General features: G+C 33.6%; 1 protein-coding gene across 1 annotated transcript in view; it reads right to left on the bottom strand.

Moving 5' to 3' along the window:
- LOC132551633 (LLGL scribble cell polarity complex component 2-like) overlaps window positions 1-19,033 on the bottom strand; it is a 92,255-nt gene that overhangs the window by 46,351 nt on the left and 26,871 nt on the right. Inside the window, exons 10-17 of the mRNA XM_060215810.1 lie at window positions 16,529-16,619; window positions 14,128-14,177; window positions 10,651-10,732; window positions 10,171-10,287; window positions 9,189-9,332; window positions 5,804-5,941; window positions 5,413-5,519; window positions 4,575-5,098 (exon numbers count right to left, since the gene is read on the bottom strand). Coding sequence (XP_060071793.1) covers window positions 4,575-5,098; window positions 5,413-5,519; window positions 5,804-5,941; window positions 9,189-9,332; window positions 10,171-10,287; window positions 10,651-10,732; window positions 14,128-14,177; window positions 16,529-16,619 — 1,253 coding nt within the window. The remainder of the gene's footprint in view (window positions 1-4,574; window positions 5,099-5,412; window positions 5,520-5,803; window positions 5,942-9,188; window positions 9,333-10,170; window positions 10,288-10,650; window positions 10,733-14,127; window positions 14,178-16,528; window positions 16,620-19,033) is intronic.

The raw sequence follows: 19,033 nt of genomic DNA, 5'->3' as shown, positions 1-19,033 counted from the left end.
GAATTTTTGGATTTGATACAGTCAAAATGATATTCAAAGAAACATGTACTTTGTCAAATACATATATGATGACAAGTCCATGTCACTGATTTTAAGTTTTTTTCCTTGATGACTTCGTATAAACTTTTTTACCCTAAAATTTTGAAGGGCTACCTCATGACAGGTTGAGGGCAGTGAAAGTCCAGTCTCTTTATTAAGTTTAAGCCATTCTGACTGATAAACACAACAATCTGGACCAGAGATTTAACAGAAACCCATCAAATATGGACAAATCAATTAATTCTTATCAAAATCTACCTGAATCATTAGCAAAATGTATTGTGTTTATGAACAATGTAACAGAGAACACAGATTTCAGGACAGAATTATGGGCACATAATCTACTACATTTTTCAATTAAGCATTAAATATTTCCAGTGATTCAACATGTTCTGTAAAATATATCAATAATTGTTTCATTATGTTTTTTTTATAAAACAAATGCTGGTTTTGCAATTCATATACATGTACTTTACAACGGTGACACTGAAATCTGTACATGTCTGTACATAGAATAGAACGTCTATTCTTGAGATGTTGCCTGAATGCTGCTTAACTGAAAACACCATGTCAGAAAAATCTGAATTTGTCCCATATAAAAATATTGGAATTTGAAAAAAATCAACATGTCTGTTTCTCTTCCAAAAAATTCTTGTCCATCTATATTTAGTACACAGACATGTCAAATTAACTTTTCTAGCTAAATTGCTGAGTTGTTTGAGAACAAATAATAACAGATGATCCTTTTGTGAAAACATTAATATCATAAACATTTCAGTCACAGGTTTACAATTGAAACACAAGTGTGGTTAGGTCATAAGAGGTGAAACTTTTGCAGGTGCATAATAAGTCTACTGCATTTTCATATTTCCCAGATACTCGGTAACATTCTAGTAAACTAGTAATATTTCTCAAGACAAATGGTAAAATTTAGTTCTACACTTGGTTGGACAAGTTTTTATAACAGTAAGGTTCACTGTTATCATCGATTTCTTTTAAGTAACAATTGCGATCAAAACCTACGCTCTTAAAATAACATGTAAAATACCCCATATTACCACTATCACAATATTTATCTTGAATTCAATTCAAACGGGTCAACAGTTTTCAAAAAATATCTTTTTTACATTTCACCAATCGATCTGAAGTTAAATAATAATGTTATGTCTAAATAAAATTTCAACAATAAATCAACATTTTTGATACAGAAAAATGACTATGTTACACAGAAACAACAAGATTACTTATATATCTGGGTTCTGACTTACAGAACGGAATGTGTTTGTGATTTGTGCTTGTTAAAATCTTTGAATATTTCTAGACATGTATAAATGAGAAAGGCACAGCCTTTTGATGTAAATTTATCAACAGTACTCCATGTATCTAACTCCAGAAAAAAAATTATAAAAATATTAATCAATATATTTCATTTCATTATCTAAATCGATCATATTCTTATTCACTGATTCACTGACATGAATACATGATTTGTCTTGGAGGAAAGACAGAATCATTCTTTGATAAACAAAAGATTAAAAATACTTTTGATACATGTCTTGTTACTTTGTAACCTTGCCGAAAGAAGGTGAACCACTTGAAGAGTCTGAACATGCACAATTTTTTTTAAATATTGTTATTTTACATGTGATAGCAAAATAAACAACACAACCTACACTTTGAATTCAACAGAACCAAACACCAAACATATTTATACATGTGTTAGATGTATCGGGGAACCTCTGTAGGGAGTCGTAATCAAATGTAGGAAATGGCACAAACCAAATGGACTAGAACTACCATTGAATCAATTGGAAATCAATGTCATTTACTCAAAAGAATTGTCTCTCGACAACTGTACGTCTAAGTAGGGAAAAGTGTGTTACAACTTTCTTGAGGATTGAAAAAAAATGAAATACTACAGGAGTGGCTCACAAACAAATTTGTATTGATTACTGTCTCTGTATCTTATCAACTGTTTCACCAACAGAAAAGTATCAGACTTGAACAATGGACTTTTGACAAGTATTCAATTCTTGCCAATTATCACCACTGAAGTTTGAGACATTAGTTCCAGAAATTCATCACAGGACTTGAAAAAAGAACACATTTTCACAAAAACAAACATGATCATTTGGAATATATGTTTCACAAGTAGATGACTGTTGCGAATGGCTATTAAGTTGTGATACAATAAATAACTTTGGACGCCTCCAAATCTGCACAAGACTACACTACTTACCTCCCTTACCACTCTCAACCACAAACATTTTGTACAAACTTGCTATCAACTACTATGTATTACATATACTGGAATATCAAAATATGAAAAAAATAACCAAAGAATTTATTGAAGATATAAAATCTGACACACACACACATACACACACACACACAATAACAAGCAATTTAACATCCTGATCAATGATTTTTTAAATGTTTCTAATTATCAAATATTTCTCCCAATGAAAAATAGTACGTACTCTGCACTTCAGTGTGTTAATGGGATGGAATGGTTTATCTATCACTGGTTTGTTGTATAAAAATACAGATTGAGCATGAATTAAGGCAAGCACAGCAATGTGTCTCCCTCATGTATACCATACCAGTCAATCTTTCTGATTTGAAATCAGAGAAAATCAATAATCAATAATATTAACAATCAATACTATTTCTTAGTGAAAAATAAATCGTCTATGAAGTCCCACATGACAACAATATCTTACAACTGATGCCACATCAGAAACATCAACAATGTTTACAATATGACAATAGTGGTGTAGCAATGCAGTCATTTAATATCAATACAAGGCTTAGGAATTATAGGAGTCTTTAGGGGTAAAAATTGGAGGCAAAAAATCTTGCAAAAATATTGGTGGTTGACAAGTACAGTGCAATTGAATATAATACCTGTCACATGATGGTCTGTTAGTTATTGGGAGTCATGTAATTTGTCCTGTTTTGGAAGGTACTTACACAAATAATTAGGTATACAAAAAAAAAATTCATACTTTCAAATTCCTTTTTTTTCATTAAACTTGAGACTGCTTTTCAAAGGGGGAATCTTGTAATGTCTAAATGCTGTGAGTAGATTGTTTTCTTCAGCATTTTAAACTCAAAATTATACTGCACAAATGGCTACATGCAAATAACACTATTACACTACATATGTCATTATGCAAGGTAACACCGTACATTTACACATTTACAAATTAACTCCTTTTTAAAAAAAGAAAAAGTTACATAAATGACCAGCATAACCATGGCAACAATCAAATGACATACTGCTGGTGAAATATAACGTGGCCATATTACCAGTGAAATGATCTAGTAGTACTCAAACATTAAGTAAAGCATGCCACAATTAACATTCTTTAAGCAGTTGGACACTGCCAGTCCAGAATGGTTGATGAATGACGAATTCATTTATAATACCCATATGAAATGACTTTATGAAACTTGAGGGTAAAATTAAAAAAAAAAAAAAAATTATTTGAGGATAAAAAAAATCATTGACATTTCATCCTTAGTATCCAGCTGGGTATAATGTAAATCTTAGAAAAATCAATATGTCATTTTAGTATACATGAATCCATGTGAACTTAGTTTTCTTAAAATTGATGGTTTCAAGAAATTTCATAAATAAAAAAAATTCTGATGAAGACAATGGTTTAAGGTGAAGTGTACTTTACATACATTTTATTTACTTTGACCATGTAAAATGTAATGACTGTGAAAGGCACAGATAATCAAAAATGTTTCAATACATTCAAGGTAAAAATAAAACTGTTTTCTATCCTAGAACACTGCACTACCAATTTTGGTGTGCTGACCTAGCATTGGTTATTGAAATTACGAAGGATGGACAGGTCGGACATCCTTCTCTGTTTGACATTAATGCAAACAATACATAGAAGTATTTTGATATATACTCCTGTCTTTCTGACACAATAGAAACATCAAAGTAAAGTTTTCTTCTTGTACTGAGTAATTGTATCAGAAATCTATCTGTAATGTGTAAAATCCAGATTTTTAAAAAGAAGTTAACTACAGTAATATAGATCGCAGTTTCACTGACATAATGTAAGGCTTCAAATTATTTGAAAGATATATATTGGACACTTCATGTCATTTTTAAAGTTATAAAAAATCCTAATATTGCACAATCTGAAAAAAAAAACAGCTGGACCTTCTAAGCCTAGGATCACTGGAGATTTTAAACCTAGGATCACTGGACATTCTAAGCCTAGGATCACTGGAGATTTTAAACCTAGGATCACTGGACATTCTAAGCCTAGGATCACTGGAGATTTTAAACCTAGGATCACTGGACATTCTAAGCCTAGGATCACTGGAGATTTTAAACCTAGGATCACTGGACCTTCTAAGCCTAGGATCACTGGAGATTTAAAACCTAGGATAACTGGACATTCTTAGCACAGGATCACTGGACATTCTTAACACAGGATCACTGGACCTTCTAAGCCTAGGATCACTGGAGATTTTAAACCTAGGATCACTGGACATTCTAAGCCTACGATCACTGGAGATTTTAAACCTAGGATCACTGGACATTCTAAGCCTAGGATCACTGGAGATTTTAATTCTAGGATCACTGGACATTTTAAACTTAGAATCACTGGACATTCTTAGCACAGGATCCCTGTAGATTTTAAACCTAGGATCACTGGAGATTTTAAACCTAGGATCACTGGACATTCTTAACACAGGATCACTGGACCTTCTAAGCCTAGGATAACTGGAGATTTTAAACCCAGGATCACTGGACATTCTAAACCTAGGATCACTGGACATTCTAAACACAGAATCACTGGACATTCTAAACCCAGGATCGCTGGACATTCTAAACCTTGTGTCGCTGGACATTCTAAAACCAGGATCGCTGGACATTCTAAACCTCGTGTCACTGGACATTCTAAACCTCGTGTCGCTGGACATTCTAAACCTCATGTCACTGGACATTCTAAACCCAGGATCAAATATCCACCTATACTTTTCTGTTTGTCCAAAGTGAAGGTGTGATAGAGAAACATAGACATTCCTACAGAGGAGAATTCTATATCACATTTATAAAATGTGAACATTTCTGTTAATCTGTAGTATACAGTATGTTGTAGCTGGTATGAAGTCCTGGCAGTCCAGAAATTCCAGCAAAAGAGATGCTCTCACCTTCTAGGTGCTATTAACGTGGACTGTCCTAGGCAGGATGAATCTCGTAACATATAAACAATGCCACTACAGAATCTCAAACACTGTTTACACTGACAATGTTTGATTATTGATATCACAGAAATTTGTCAACAATAAATAAAAAACAATGCTCAATGTCTCAACAAGCACTCTTCAAACTCTCACACTTCCAATAGGGTGGGGTTCATCTCCATTATTCGTAAAAGTATCCGGTCCACATAGGCTTCCAGTCGAATATTGATATCTGTCTGTTTCCTCAATTTGTCCATTAACTATACAGATGGAAACAAATATCAACATGACCATACTTTACAAATCATTTCATCCATAATATCATCTAAGGAACTCTAAAAGGAGAGCAGACTTTTAGTTCTTTTGGAAATGTATTGATAGGTTGGCAAAACAGAAACTTAGATTTTATATGTTATTCATTGTAAAGCAAATGTCGAAATTCAATCCAAGTTAGCAATACAGACTTATTTTCTGCTTTTAAAATTAGTTAGTAAACTCAAAATTTTATCTGTATAAGGGAGCTAACTCTTGCAGTATAAATTACCTCCTCTTTCGTAAGGTGGTCGAGTTCTGCAGCTAGGGAGTTCTCCTTACTGCCGACCAGCGATCGTCCCTCCTCCAAACAATTGGTAAGAAGCTGGGCACTTAGATCCTCATTTGTGTCGTGGAGTGCCTTGTTCTCCTACAATGCCCAAGAATATGTACTGATAAATCTACATACTGGTGCAGTAAATTTTGATAATTGTCAACAACAAAACTGGTATAAAGACATCAAATTTTTCCGAGGATTATTTATATTAGAAATACTGTTAAAATTCTAGAATTTTGACATGAGGTAATATTCCAGCAGATACATAACCTGGCCCCACTTGTATAAAACATCTCAACTTGAGATTTCCTCAAGTCGAGATTTTCCTCAGCTGATATCTCCTCAAAAACGGCTTGTATAAAATTTTCTCAAGGAACAGGAGGAAGTCATCGGCTAGGGTGTTCTGAAATTCCTTGAGGAATTTTCATACAAGATATTTTCAAGGAGATATTACCTGAGGAAAATCTCGACTTGAGGAAATCTCAAGTTGAGATGTTTTATACAAGTGGAGCCTGGTCAGACAATTTGTCCACCTTTGTACTGATTATTTTATACTATCAATTTTCATGGAACACGATGGATGATATATTCGTTATTTGACGATGCACTGTCAACTTCTAGCACCTACAATATGTAAACCATTTTTACAGTTAGATTTTTAAGATCAACAGTTCAAACAAGAGGCCCAAAGGGCCTGTAATTGCTCACCTGACTTATTTAGCTATTAAGCCATTTAATAAAGTATTTCAAATATGAAAAATAATTTCTTACATAATTTCCCTAATGGGTCATGCTCGAGTGGTAAAACAGAGGTCAGATTCACTATTCATAAAATTGCTTTACACCAAACTTGGACAATATCCTTGAAGGAAAGTAGTTTTAAGAACTTACATTTCCCCAATTCAGCCAACCTCTCCTGCCCTAGGGAGCCGGGATGCACAGTTTATATTCCACTTCACCAAAGAATACTTCTGACCAAATTTGGGCAATATCTATTTATTCTTATAGGAAGAGTACAACTGAGAACCAATCCTTACACAAACTTTGTTCCCTTTCACCCAAGAATACTTCTGACCAAATTTGGGCGATGTCTAATCATTCATAATGGAGAGGTAGGATTTAAAGGAATCTGCTCTATTTTTCCAATTGGGCCCCACCCCTCCTATCCAAGGGGTTAGGAATCCACTGTTAATATACAATTGATTCCACTTCACCTAAGAATAGTTCAGACCAAATTAATTCCTACAGCAGGAGTAGGATTTTAAAATTTCCCATTTTGGGCCCCACCCTGCAGGCAACTGGGGGCTAAGATCCACCACTGATACAAAATTCCTTCCACATTCTCTTGGGATGCTTCTGATCAAATTTGGTGAAAATCATGTAAGTCTTTTATGACTAGTAGCATTTTGTATGAAAAAATTGGGACAGACAACAGACATCACGGTATGTCATGAGCTTACTTGGCCCTTCAGGTTAGGTGAGCTATAAATGTAAGCAGAGAAAATCTGGCATGATCCCACAAGCTCATGATGCTAGCTCAGTCAATCTCCAGCATAAAAAGTCAAGCCTACACTGAAATTTTGGATTACACTAGTCACCTGCACTAGATCACAAATGGACAATACAATGTGAGAACTAATTGGTGAAAAAAGTGAAATATTAACATAAAGCAATAATATATTATAAGGACTTTCCTACAATACAAAGCATGTGCACTTTAGTAACATGATCCATGCACAATATCAAGGAAGGTCTTCAACATATCATGCATATATTACCCAGCAAAATCACATACCGGTGTACACATGCTTGCAAGCATAATTATATTTTCAGCTAAAAGTGAATTCCTAAACAAATCCATGTTATGGTTCTCACAAAATGCATGATACAAATAATGTAATAACAAGTTTGTTGATAAATAGAGACTTTTGATCTGGTAAATAACTACATCACACATTAAATGACTATGTGTACCTTATCAAACATAGGATACATTATAAATGTACTGATACCGGTATTTAATAAAATGCTTCACCTCTCCAGATTTGCTATACAACCAGTATTTTTAATACATTTTTAATAAATCAACTGCCTTTTGATGATCAAATGGTCAGAATGTTTCCAAAACACATCTTTTTTTAAAGAAAAAGCTACATCTACCAGGAAACAATATCAAGAGGTCAAATGTAAGTGTGGGTAGGGAAGTTTTATGTGTAAAAAGTCTAGTTTTGAGGTTAAAAAAATTTGAATATTAACCAGTACCAAAGGTAGGGGGAATAACTCCTACTCAGAATAGACACCTTAACACACCTAGTCCTTCTAAAGTTAAAAACCTATTGGTACTAATGACTCTGTTTAAATTTAAAAAATCTTTGGGCTGGATCAATTAAAATAATTTCTAAAATTCTCCTTTCAGAAAATATGGGGATTTCAATCAGTGATGTTATATGTTTCAATCTAGTATACAGCAAAACTACCAAGCCTCCTGACAAATATGGCACAAATCCTTTTAAATTAGGCTACAATATTACAACAGTTTATGAGTATTTTTAGTCTTTGACTGACTAAAAATATTCTGGTTAGTATAAAATTCTGTTTTCATTGGATTTCTTCTTCACCAATACAAACAGAATGTAATCTCTGACGTTTTGATTCGATACAAAAATAAAAAAAGAATTGAAACATTAAGAAACAATACAACACACGAACAAAACAATAAAGAGCAAAGTCACAGAGAATGCTTGTTCAGTGTTTTATGGTCATGGTATCTAGTCTAATAGTTAAACCATTACAACTATCACCAGAAGCAGTCAAGATGCAGTTTTAGAGAAAGGGGAGATAATCCTGTGTAGATACAGTACAGCCACTATATAGAATGTTAGAAATACAAACCTTGCTTAAAGTCCTCCATTCAACGGTTAATGCCTTGTGTAATGAAAATTGTATTGATATAAACCAACTCCCAATTGTAAACAAATATACATATGGAGAATATTTATCATATGATTTATCATGTTATAAAAATTATTCCACGAAGATGCAGTGGACACTGTTACTACAAAAATAGCATTTAACAATGACAGAAAATGTGAAATAAGTTTTCCCCTAAGGAAAGGGAATTAGTAGCTTGAAGCCAATCACTAACCCAAACTATTGCTAACAATAATACATATCAATCACCAAGATGAATGGTTTTCATGTAATGAGAGACAAGTTGACCTCAAAACACTGTTAGCACCACACGTATGTATATATTGTTGTTTTAAACGCAACCAAATCAGTGGTATGAAACAATGGTGAAAGCCAGAGAGAGCAGATTTAGTGTGTTTCACTCTCTCACCTCTTTTAACCTTGACACTTCTGTCTGAAGGGCATGGTAGCGACCTGGTAACTCGCCTTGACTATCCCCTCTTGGTCGATGTAAGTCCATTTCTATTTTATATTGTCGGAGTTCTCCTAGTTCCTTCCCCAACTCATCTAATAACTGGAAATGAAAATGAAATATTCTTACTAATTGATAAGTTAAGAGATTACCATAAAACACATCATTATTGGCATAAGTTATTTGATTTTGGATTTAATGTATCTTTAATATCTAGTTATCCATTTTTGGTAGAGTCAAACATGTCTTTACTGCTCATGGCAGAGACTGAAAATGGTCATTATAAGAAGGTTTGAAAATTTCTATGAATCAATTTTTTTTTCCTTTTCAAAGGTAAAAGGTTTGTTAATTTCCATCTAGTCGTAGTAATATCTATTTCTACAAACTTTGTAAACATTATTTATACATCAAACTAAAATTCAAATAATTTTTTTTTCTTTATATTTCAGTATGTACAGCGCAAGTTCTGGTGCCTAATCTAACCGAAATTTAGAAATTAAAATGATATGTCAGTGTATTTGAAGATTTTTTTGACTCAAATAAATTTAGAGCTATACCACCTATACAATTATTCAATCTACCTACCATTAAACAGTACACCCCAACTCCCTGAACTCACATGACCTAAATATCCCATATTACTCAAACTGTTTTGATGTTTGTGTCCTTAAAAATTCTATACCATACATATTTAACTACTTTTATCTTATGCCTACTGTTTCCACTATTTTTTCCTGCAGTCAGAAACGTCTATTACACCTTAGGTCTATGACAACCTACCTAGTTGGTTATTTCTTGTTCATGCCCATGTTTATTCCTGAAGTCAGAAGCCTCTGTCACACTTAATATCTACCTACCTACCTGGTTGTTTCTTCTTCAGGACACTAATTTTTCCCTAGGTGGGAAGCCTCGGTCACACCTAGGATGTTTGACAACCTACCTGGCCTGTTGTTTCCCGTTCCCTTTCTGCTCGTCTTTTAAAGTCTTCATGTTCATTTAACAACATGTTATAGTCGACCTGTGTTTCAGACAACTTTTCCTGAAGCTCTCTTTTTTCCTACAAAATGAAAAGCAATGATTTTTCTCCATAATCTTACAATTTTATCAACGTCATACTGCCAAACTTTAAAAATGTTAAAATTGACGGCAATATAAATAGTTTACTCTAAATTCAAACAAAACTGATCACATCTATAACAAATCTTTACTCCACAATGTCAAAAATACGTCTTGAAAGATAAAACCTAAATGAATGTGTACCAAAGTCATAATTTCAGAAAAGTTCCTAAACTTTCAGGATAAAATCACTCACAGGAAAGCATTCTTGAGTCAATGAAACTGTTTACTCTCGATTTCTCTGTAGGCATTTCCTGAATTTATCAATCAACATTAACTTAATCTGGGCTGTTTTTATATTTACATTTCGTAACCTCTCTATGTCCAGACGCAACTTAGGATTTTCTTGCTTCAACTGATCACATTCGCTTTCTAGAGTTTGGAGCCTGAAATAAAACAGAGGAAACATTTTAACGAGACTGCTTAATAGTTCAAAAAAATTATTTAATTTCTTTTTCCTATTAAAACAATAAGAAAACAATGGCTAAAAGTAATTTTAATCCACTTTACACTTTAAAAAAATCTATTATACAACTCTTATTTTCTTGGTACAAACATGTTCATGATAAATGTTTCTACGACAGTGACAATCAGTTTCAACATCTGGAAAGTTGCCTTGGAAACCAGGGCCATCATGAGATAAACCAAGACCAACGTATGCCAGACTATATCCAGGAGCATTGTCCTCACTCTGAGCAGTCATTACGATTCCAGACACATGTTGCACAGTATTTACTGGTGTAAACTGAATTCATTACCTCAACAAGTTACCTGTATCATACTGGACACCATATCGAGTCATTGTACAGGGCTAGCAGGCTACACTACTGATACATTCTATGTCCTTATTACATATATATGACCACGTGGAGGAGGAGGATTAGCAACAGCTGGTCAGACATCATCTTAGTGGTTACTTCAAATTATTCTGATGTTTCATCAACCTTTATATTGATTAGAATTTCATGAATGTCAGAATGATTCAGACTACCTAGGGATTTCAGACAGCAGAATTTAAAGATTTTAGAGGAGCCTGGGGTTTAGGGAAATGGGGTCAGCAGAAAATAGTAATGGTCATTGGTAAAGGTGATGGGAGAGGGCAGTAGTGATGACTGTGTTACAATTTAGTTGTAGTGAATGTTGAGAGAGTGGTGAATGGAGTTTCAATGGTGTGTACAGTAGGGTGTAGTAGTATGCGAGGGATTGGGGAAAGTGGTGGTGATAATGAGGTTAGTTGAAGTGGATGCTGGTTGGTTTGTGAAGACATGGTGTGTCAGCTGATTAAGACAGGGTCTGTCTATATAGCATAATTGTCAAATTGTACACCTACACCTATGTCCAACGTAACGTCATACAACTTGACCTGTGCATACTAACCAATAATATCAAATCATAATTCTATACCTGTGTACAGTAACCATCAATATCAAATCATAATTCTATACCTGTGTACAGTAACCATCAATATCAAACCATAATTCTATACCTGTGTATAGTAACCATCAATATCAAACCATAATTCTATACCTGTGTACAGTAACCATCAATATCAAATCATAATTCTATACCTGTGTACAGTAACCATCAATATCAAATCATAATTCTATACCTGTGTATAGTAACCATCAATATCAAATCATAATTCTATACCTGTGTACAGTAACCATCAATATCAAATCATAATTCTATACCTGTGTACAGTAACCATCAATATCAAATCATAATTCTATACCTGTGTACAGTAACCATCAATATCAAATCATAATTCTATACCTGTGTACAGTAACCATCAATATCAAATCATAATTCTATACCTGTGTATAGTGACCATCAATATCAAATCATAATTCTATACCTGTGTATAGTAACCATCAATATCAAATCATAATTCTATACCTGTGTATAGTAACCATCAATATCAAATCATAATTCTATACCTGTGTATAGTAACCATCAATATCAAATCATAATTCTATACCTGTGTACAGTAACCATCAATATCAAATCATAAATCTACACCTGTGTACAGTAACCAGCAAGTCACATCATATATCTTTACCTGTGTATAGTAACCACCAAGTCATATTCTATATCTATACCTAGTTATGGTTTATACCTGTGTACAGTAACCACCAAGTCACATCATATCTCTCTATACCTGTGTACAGTAATCACCAGGTCACATCATATATCTATACCTGTGTACAGTAACCACCAAGTCACATCATATCTCTCTACCTGTGTACAGTAGCCACCAAGTCACATCATATATCTATACATGTGTATAGTTACCACCAAGTCACATTCTATATCTATACCTGTGTACAGTAACTACCAAGTCATATCATATCTCTATACCTGTGTACAGTAATGACTTTTTAAGTCACATCATATCTCTATACCTGTATACAGTAACCACCAAGTCACATTCTATATCTATACCTAGTTATAGTTTATACCTGTGTATGGTAACCACCAAGTCACATCATATCTCTATACCTGTGTACAGTAACCACCAAGTAACATCATATCTCTATACCTGTATACAGTAACCACCAAGTCACACCATATCTCTATACCTGTGTTCAGTAACCACCAAGTCACATTCTATATCTATACCTAGTTATAGTTTATACCTGTGTATGGTAACCACCAAGTCACATCATATCTCTATACCTGTGTACAGTAACCACCAAGTAACATCATATCTCTATACCTGTATACAGTAACCACCAAGTCACACCATATCTCTATACCTGTGTACAGTAACCACCAAGTCACATTCTATATCTATACCTAGTTATAGTTTATACCTGGGTACGGTAACCACCAAGTCACATCATGTCTCTATACCTGTGTACAGTAACCACCAAGTCACATCATGTCTCTATACCTGTATACAGTAACCACCAAGTCACATCATGTCTCTATATCTGTGTACAGTAACCACCAAGTCACATTCTATATCTATACCTGTGTACAGTAACTACCAAGTCATATCATATCTCTATACCTGTGTACAGTAATGACTTTTTAAGTCACATCATATCTCTATACCTGTATACAGTAACCACCAAGTCACATTCTATATCTATACCTAGTTATAGTTTATACCTGTGTATGGTAACCACCAAGTCACATCATATCTCTATACCTGTGTACAGTAACCACCAAGTAACATCATATCTCTATACCTGTATACAGTAACCACCAAGTCACACCATATCTCTATACCTGTGTACAGTAACCACCAAGTCACATTCTATATCTATACCTAGTTATAGTTTATACCTGTGTATGGTAACCACCAAGTCACATCATATCTCTATACCTGTGTACAGTAACCACCAAGTAACATCATATCTCTATACCTGTATACAGTAACCACCAAGCCACACCATATCTCTATACCTGTGTACAGTAACCACCAAGTCACATTCTATATCTATACCTAGTTATAGTTTATACCTGTGTACGGTAACCACCAAGTCACATCATGTCTCTATACCTGTGTACAGTAACCACCAAGTCACATCATGTCTCTATACCTGTATACAGTAACCACCAAGTCACATCATGTCTCTATATCTGTGTACAGTAACCACCAAGTCACATTCTATATCTATACCTAGTTATAGTTTATACCTGTGTATGGTATCCACCAAGTCACATCATATATCTATATCTGTGTTACCATCAATGTTAAACCTTGAAGCTGGAAGTGATACCCCTTTGTAACATCTAACACCATACTTTGGGGTAAGATGATATTTTGTCTTACCTTCGTGTTATATACTCCATCTCATCTGATTTCTCTCTCTCCTTCCGCGACTAAAATAAGTGCAGAAATTAAACATTATAAACTTGTTTTATATTGAGGTCCTACACACTTTGTTAACAGTAAGTGACATTTCTTATCAAAGTGAAAAATTCAAACAAACATTAGTTACTCCTGTCCTAGATTTAAAATCTAAAACAACCTACATACCGTTTTCCAATACATTTTCTGAACTATTCACAACCATATACGTGAACATTGATACCTGGTATGGTTATAGAATTACCAGTGTGTTACAGGTCCGACATATTCCACAATTTTTTACAATTACATAACATGTATGTTGACCTGTAGTATAAGTACACTTTGCAACATGAAATGATACACTTGTCCATTCTATACAGAGATCAACCTACCATAATGATGGACAGCCAACTTGTAAGGTTAACAACAAAACATAGGAGTAAGTACAAGAAATCAAGTGCTCCCATGTGGCCTATATACAACACATCTCTGACCAGAAAATGGTACATGCTAAATGCTGATCCAAGTTGCATGCAGATGTGGACAAAGCTGATTCTGCTGCTGACATGAACTAATCAATAACTGTACGTTAAAAAGAGACACACCAAGGCCCTAAAACTATTACGTTATTAGTAACCTGTAATATTATCTGTTTCCATAATGTATTGTACATGCGTCATATTATGATAAATTGAATTTAAATAAGAAAAAGACAATCTATGCCCTTTTTTTGAGAATTCTGAAATATCCACATCAAATGGACCAAAAACAATTATTGAGGCTGATCAATAAAAAGAACTTAGAATAATTTTTGTGTAATTATCTTCAAAATCATTAAAAGTTACTTTAAATAGAATAATTAAATCAAGAGTTATTTCCCTTTATTTTCATAAACAAATCTTAATTATCAGGTGTGCCTTCATCTGAAATATCACTTTTTTCTGCCAGTACTACAGTAACCAATTATTCCTATCTATATAAAACAAACTTTGGACATCACCTGCCAGTCATTATATTGACACTGGACGGCATCATTAGGATTTGACTTCTGTTTAACATTTTGGTTGTGGTCGAGACAGGAGTCCCTCCTAGTTGCTCTGTAATCCTTTGTGAAAAACATCCATGATAACTGTAGACCCATGATACAGTCCCTGTTGTATGGCCCTATTTTCATTCCTATCCATGCAGCATGCCTGTTCTCTCTGACCCCCCTACCCTGGCCACAGACAGTGAGTACCCATCACACAAAGAGCTCAGGTATTGACACTTAGTCCTCAATTACTGCAGGTATTGTGATCAGAGTCAATGTACAGGATCAGGAAGTGGGGGACAAAATAACCTGTTATTGTAATTTTACATGGACAAAATGTCTGCCCAGGGCCATAGCACCTGCACTCTTAACAATGCACTTTACAGGTCAGTAGGGAATCCTGTGTACAAAAGACAGTTGTAGTAACTATCCTCAAATTACGAAGGTGAAAATATTGTCTCAAAGAACCACTTAACATACTGATATTGACTTTTCTGAATTTCATTATATTAGTCTTCACCACTCTGACTTTGTGTAATGAACCTTTTTTTACAGGATTACGTTCAAACAATGAAGGAAGCATTCAGAAAAGTTCAAAACTGCTTTACTTTATTGATTTGGAGATGGTGAGTAGTTCATGGACACATTAAGGACCACAAAAATGAAGTTATCTGACTGTTTTTACTATGTATCACAGCATGATTACAATTTTAGGTTGGGACACAGTGATCTATATGCTCTATTCCTTGAATACTAACTGAAATGTCTGGAGCAAGATATTCTTTTTCATTCCAGCTATATGTTTTAATCGGTGAATTAAGCTTATGACATGTATACAATACAGTATTATTACAATAATTTCTGTTCTGACTCATAAAATGCTTCATCAGTAAACAACATTTATATGTTTATCTGACTAGTAGATTTAAGCTCATGCCTGATCATAGCATCTACTCTCTCACATCTGTTGGATTTTCAAGAGAAATACCCACAAATTCTACATCACTGTCCTGTAATAAGCCCATATCCCTACTGAGTATGAGGTTACGACAAGAGATACTATATCATTGCCCTGGTAATAAGCCCACCTTCCTTCTTTGAGTAGGAGGTTTTGACAACAAATACATCAATGACCTGTTATTACACACACCCCTACTTTCAGAAGGAGGTTTTGACAACAGATACATCAATGTCTGATAATAAGCCCACCTTCATTCTTTGATTAGGAGGTTTTGACAACAGATACATAAATGCCCTGTAATAAGCCCATATCCCCATGTCATTATACATCATTTCCTTGAGTGTTTATTATAATGCAGGAAAATATTATCATAAATGAAGGAAGCTTACCATGATTTCCTTGTATTTTTTCTGCTCGTCAAAGACACGCTCGTCCGATTTAATTTCCACGTCCTTGAGCTGTTCTTCTAAAGTATGGACTCTGTATAGGGGAAGTAACTCTAATTAATTACCAGCCTAATGTTACAGTATGGTATTGTAGTTTACAAACAACAGAAATGGTAACAAAATTTGCACGATAATTGGTATATTACAATATCAAAAAAGAGGAATATGTCTGAAATTGTAGCATTAAAGAAGAATGTGCAATCAAATCAAAGTCTGAGAAACGAAATCAAAGTCTATAGAATTCTGAAGACTTACATTTACACGATTTAACTTATGTACATACTCATACTGGAGCATCAACACCTTAAGAGGAATGAGGTGAAATGAGGTGTGTTATTATTAATGCAGACTTTTTACACCGTGCATGATCAAAGAATCCAGTTTAATTACTGAGATAACAGTATATAGTGTATTTTTATTAGTAAGGTAAAAAAACATAAAACTTGTAAGAAAAAGTGAAATCAATAAACTAATAGTTATTCAATCAGATTACAAATATGTGATGTGTTAAGACATAAAGCAGAAGAACAAACAAAAATAAAAAAAAACATGCATGTTTTGCACATGTTGTTCAGTGTTTATATGATGTCTACCTGTTGTTACACAACAATATCTTGTTTAGTGGACCTTGAGTATTCCAACATCTGGCTATATCTGTCTGTTGTATTTTTTTTTTTAAACAAACTACGTAGTTAAACCTGTGCATTCTGCTTACTTCCGTAATCCAATAATTTACAGAAGAATTCTGTATGATGTTTGGTTAAACAGGTTCACAGTACACGTGTCCATATATCTGATTTAAATATCAACGAGAGATGGCCTTCATAGTTTATTTATTACAGATATCAATCATGTCAACTACTTATAATGTGGCATGGCTAAATTAGTTTGTCTCCCAACTAAAAAAATGTATCGAGACAATCCTCACTGTTTTGACTATCATGTAGCAATTATTTATTATAACACTTTATACACTACAAGATACAAAAAACATCATACAAAAATAGTTTATCTAAGTTGTGTTTTGAAAAAGATAACTTCAACAAAATAACACTGAAATTAAGCCTTGGAGACATATTTACTGAGAATATACAGAGGTCATGCCAGTACAGCTATATATGATACCAAGGTAATGCTTTGTCTCCCCATAACCTATAACAATGCTTCATAGCTATCATTCCAATATAATATCAAATTTACATGGATTCTCTGCAAGTATGTCCCCTCTAACTGTTTTGAGTTTTATCTTGATCTTTAGAGGGCTGCAATTTTCTAAGTATTTTTTATTAATTGTTACTTACAATAAACAATTGTGTCCCATATTTAAAAATAAGCTGATCACTTCAGCAATAAATACATTTGTCTTCATTGTCATTATCATAATACTTCTCTGCTTATACTGTATAGTTGCTTGATAAAGTACTAATATTGGACCAAATGTTTCAAATCTTATGTCTTTTACCTACAAATACAATATTTACAAGACAGAGCATTCTATTTTGTTATTTGTCCTACTATTGCCTGCAGTCACCTGCATGAAAATGTGCATATTAGTATCAGACTGACATGCTTCACACCTGCATCAATCTTCTTAACAAGCAGTGTTTACGAAAAACACACACATGCACTATAATGCTGAATGGTCAAAATATATCTGTATATAATTTATAAATATAATTGTGAAATAATTATGGATGTCTTTCATTTGTTTTGCTTTTAGCTTCATTTATGCCACAGATGGGTTAAATCTATGCATTAATACGTCCCTAAATCAATACACTATTTAATATTTAATGTGACTAATTCTACTAAGAAGATTTCTTGAGCACTGTTTCATGATTCATGAATCAGTTCAGAAGGAGTTGGGGGCAAATTTTTTGTGTCAATAATTTTCTGCGAAATGAAAATATATCTGTATTTATGAAAAAAAAAGAGAAATTTTATTTGTTTTCATTTACTATATAAAACAGAACTAAGTAAATGTCATTGTACTGTAATCAAACATGCTATTGTATTTTAGAAAGGGAAGTAACTCTGCTAATCTTATTTGTAATCAAAAGAATTGGACAATTAGTGGGCATGTGTTACTTCCTTTCTATAACCTACACTATGTCAGTCTGTCACTTGAAATGTCAGACAACATCTTTTGTATCGGTACACTGCTGTCTTTGATCTATTGTGTGAAGCTTGTCCAAATATCACCTTTGAGTAGAGCAGTGTAATCTAATCTTAAGAAACATTCTTAGAATAACACAATTAGGTAACTATCCATAATATTACATAACAGAACTAACAAAAGTTTACCTGGCCAGTTGGACAATGAGCAAAAGTAAGTGACACCTACAGTCAATTTGTATTCTCCAATGAAACATATCAAGTTTATATTGGAAATTCCATAAAGATCTGCATCTTAAGTTATTTACATTTAAAGTTATTTAATTTTATCTT

This window comes from Ylistrum balloti, unplaced genomic scaffold (assembly GCF_031769215.1).
Source record: "Ylistrum balloti isolate Yb309-2 unplaced genomic scaffold, AGI_CSIRO_Ybal_v1 Utg370208, whole genome shotgun sequence".
Lineage (NCBI taxonomy): Eukaryota > Metazoa > Mollusca > Bivalvia > Pectinida > Pectinidae > Ylistrum > Ylistrum balloti.
This window is presented reverse-complemented; position numbering and strand designations above follow the sequence as displayed.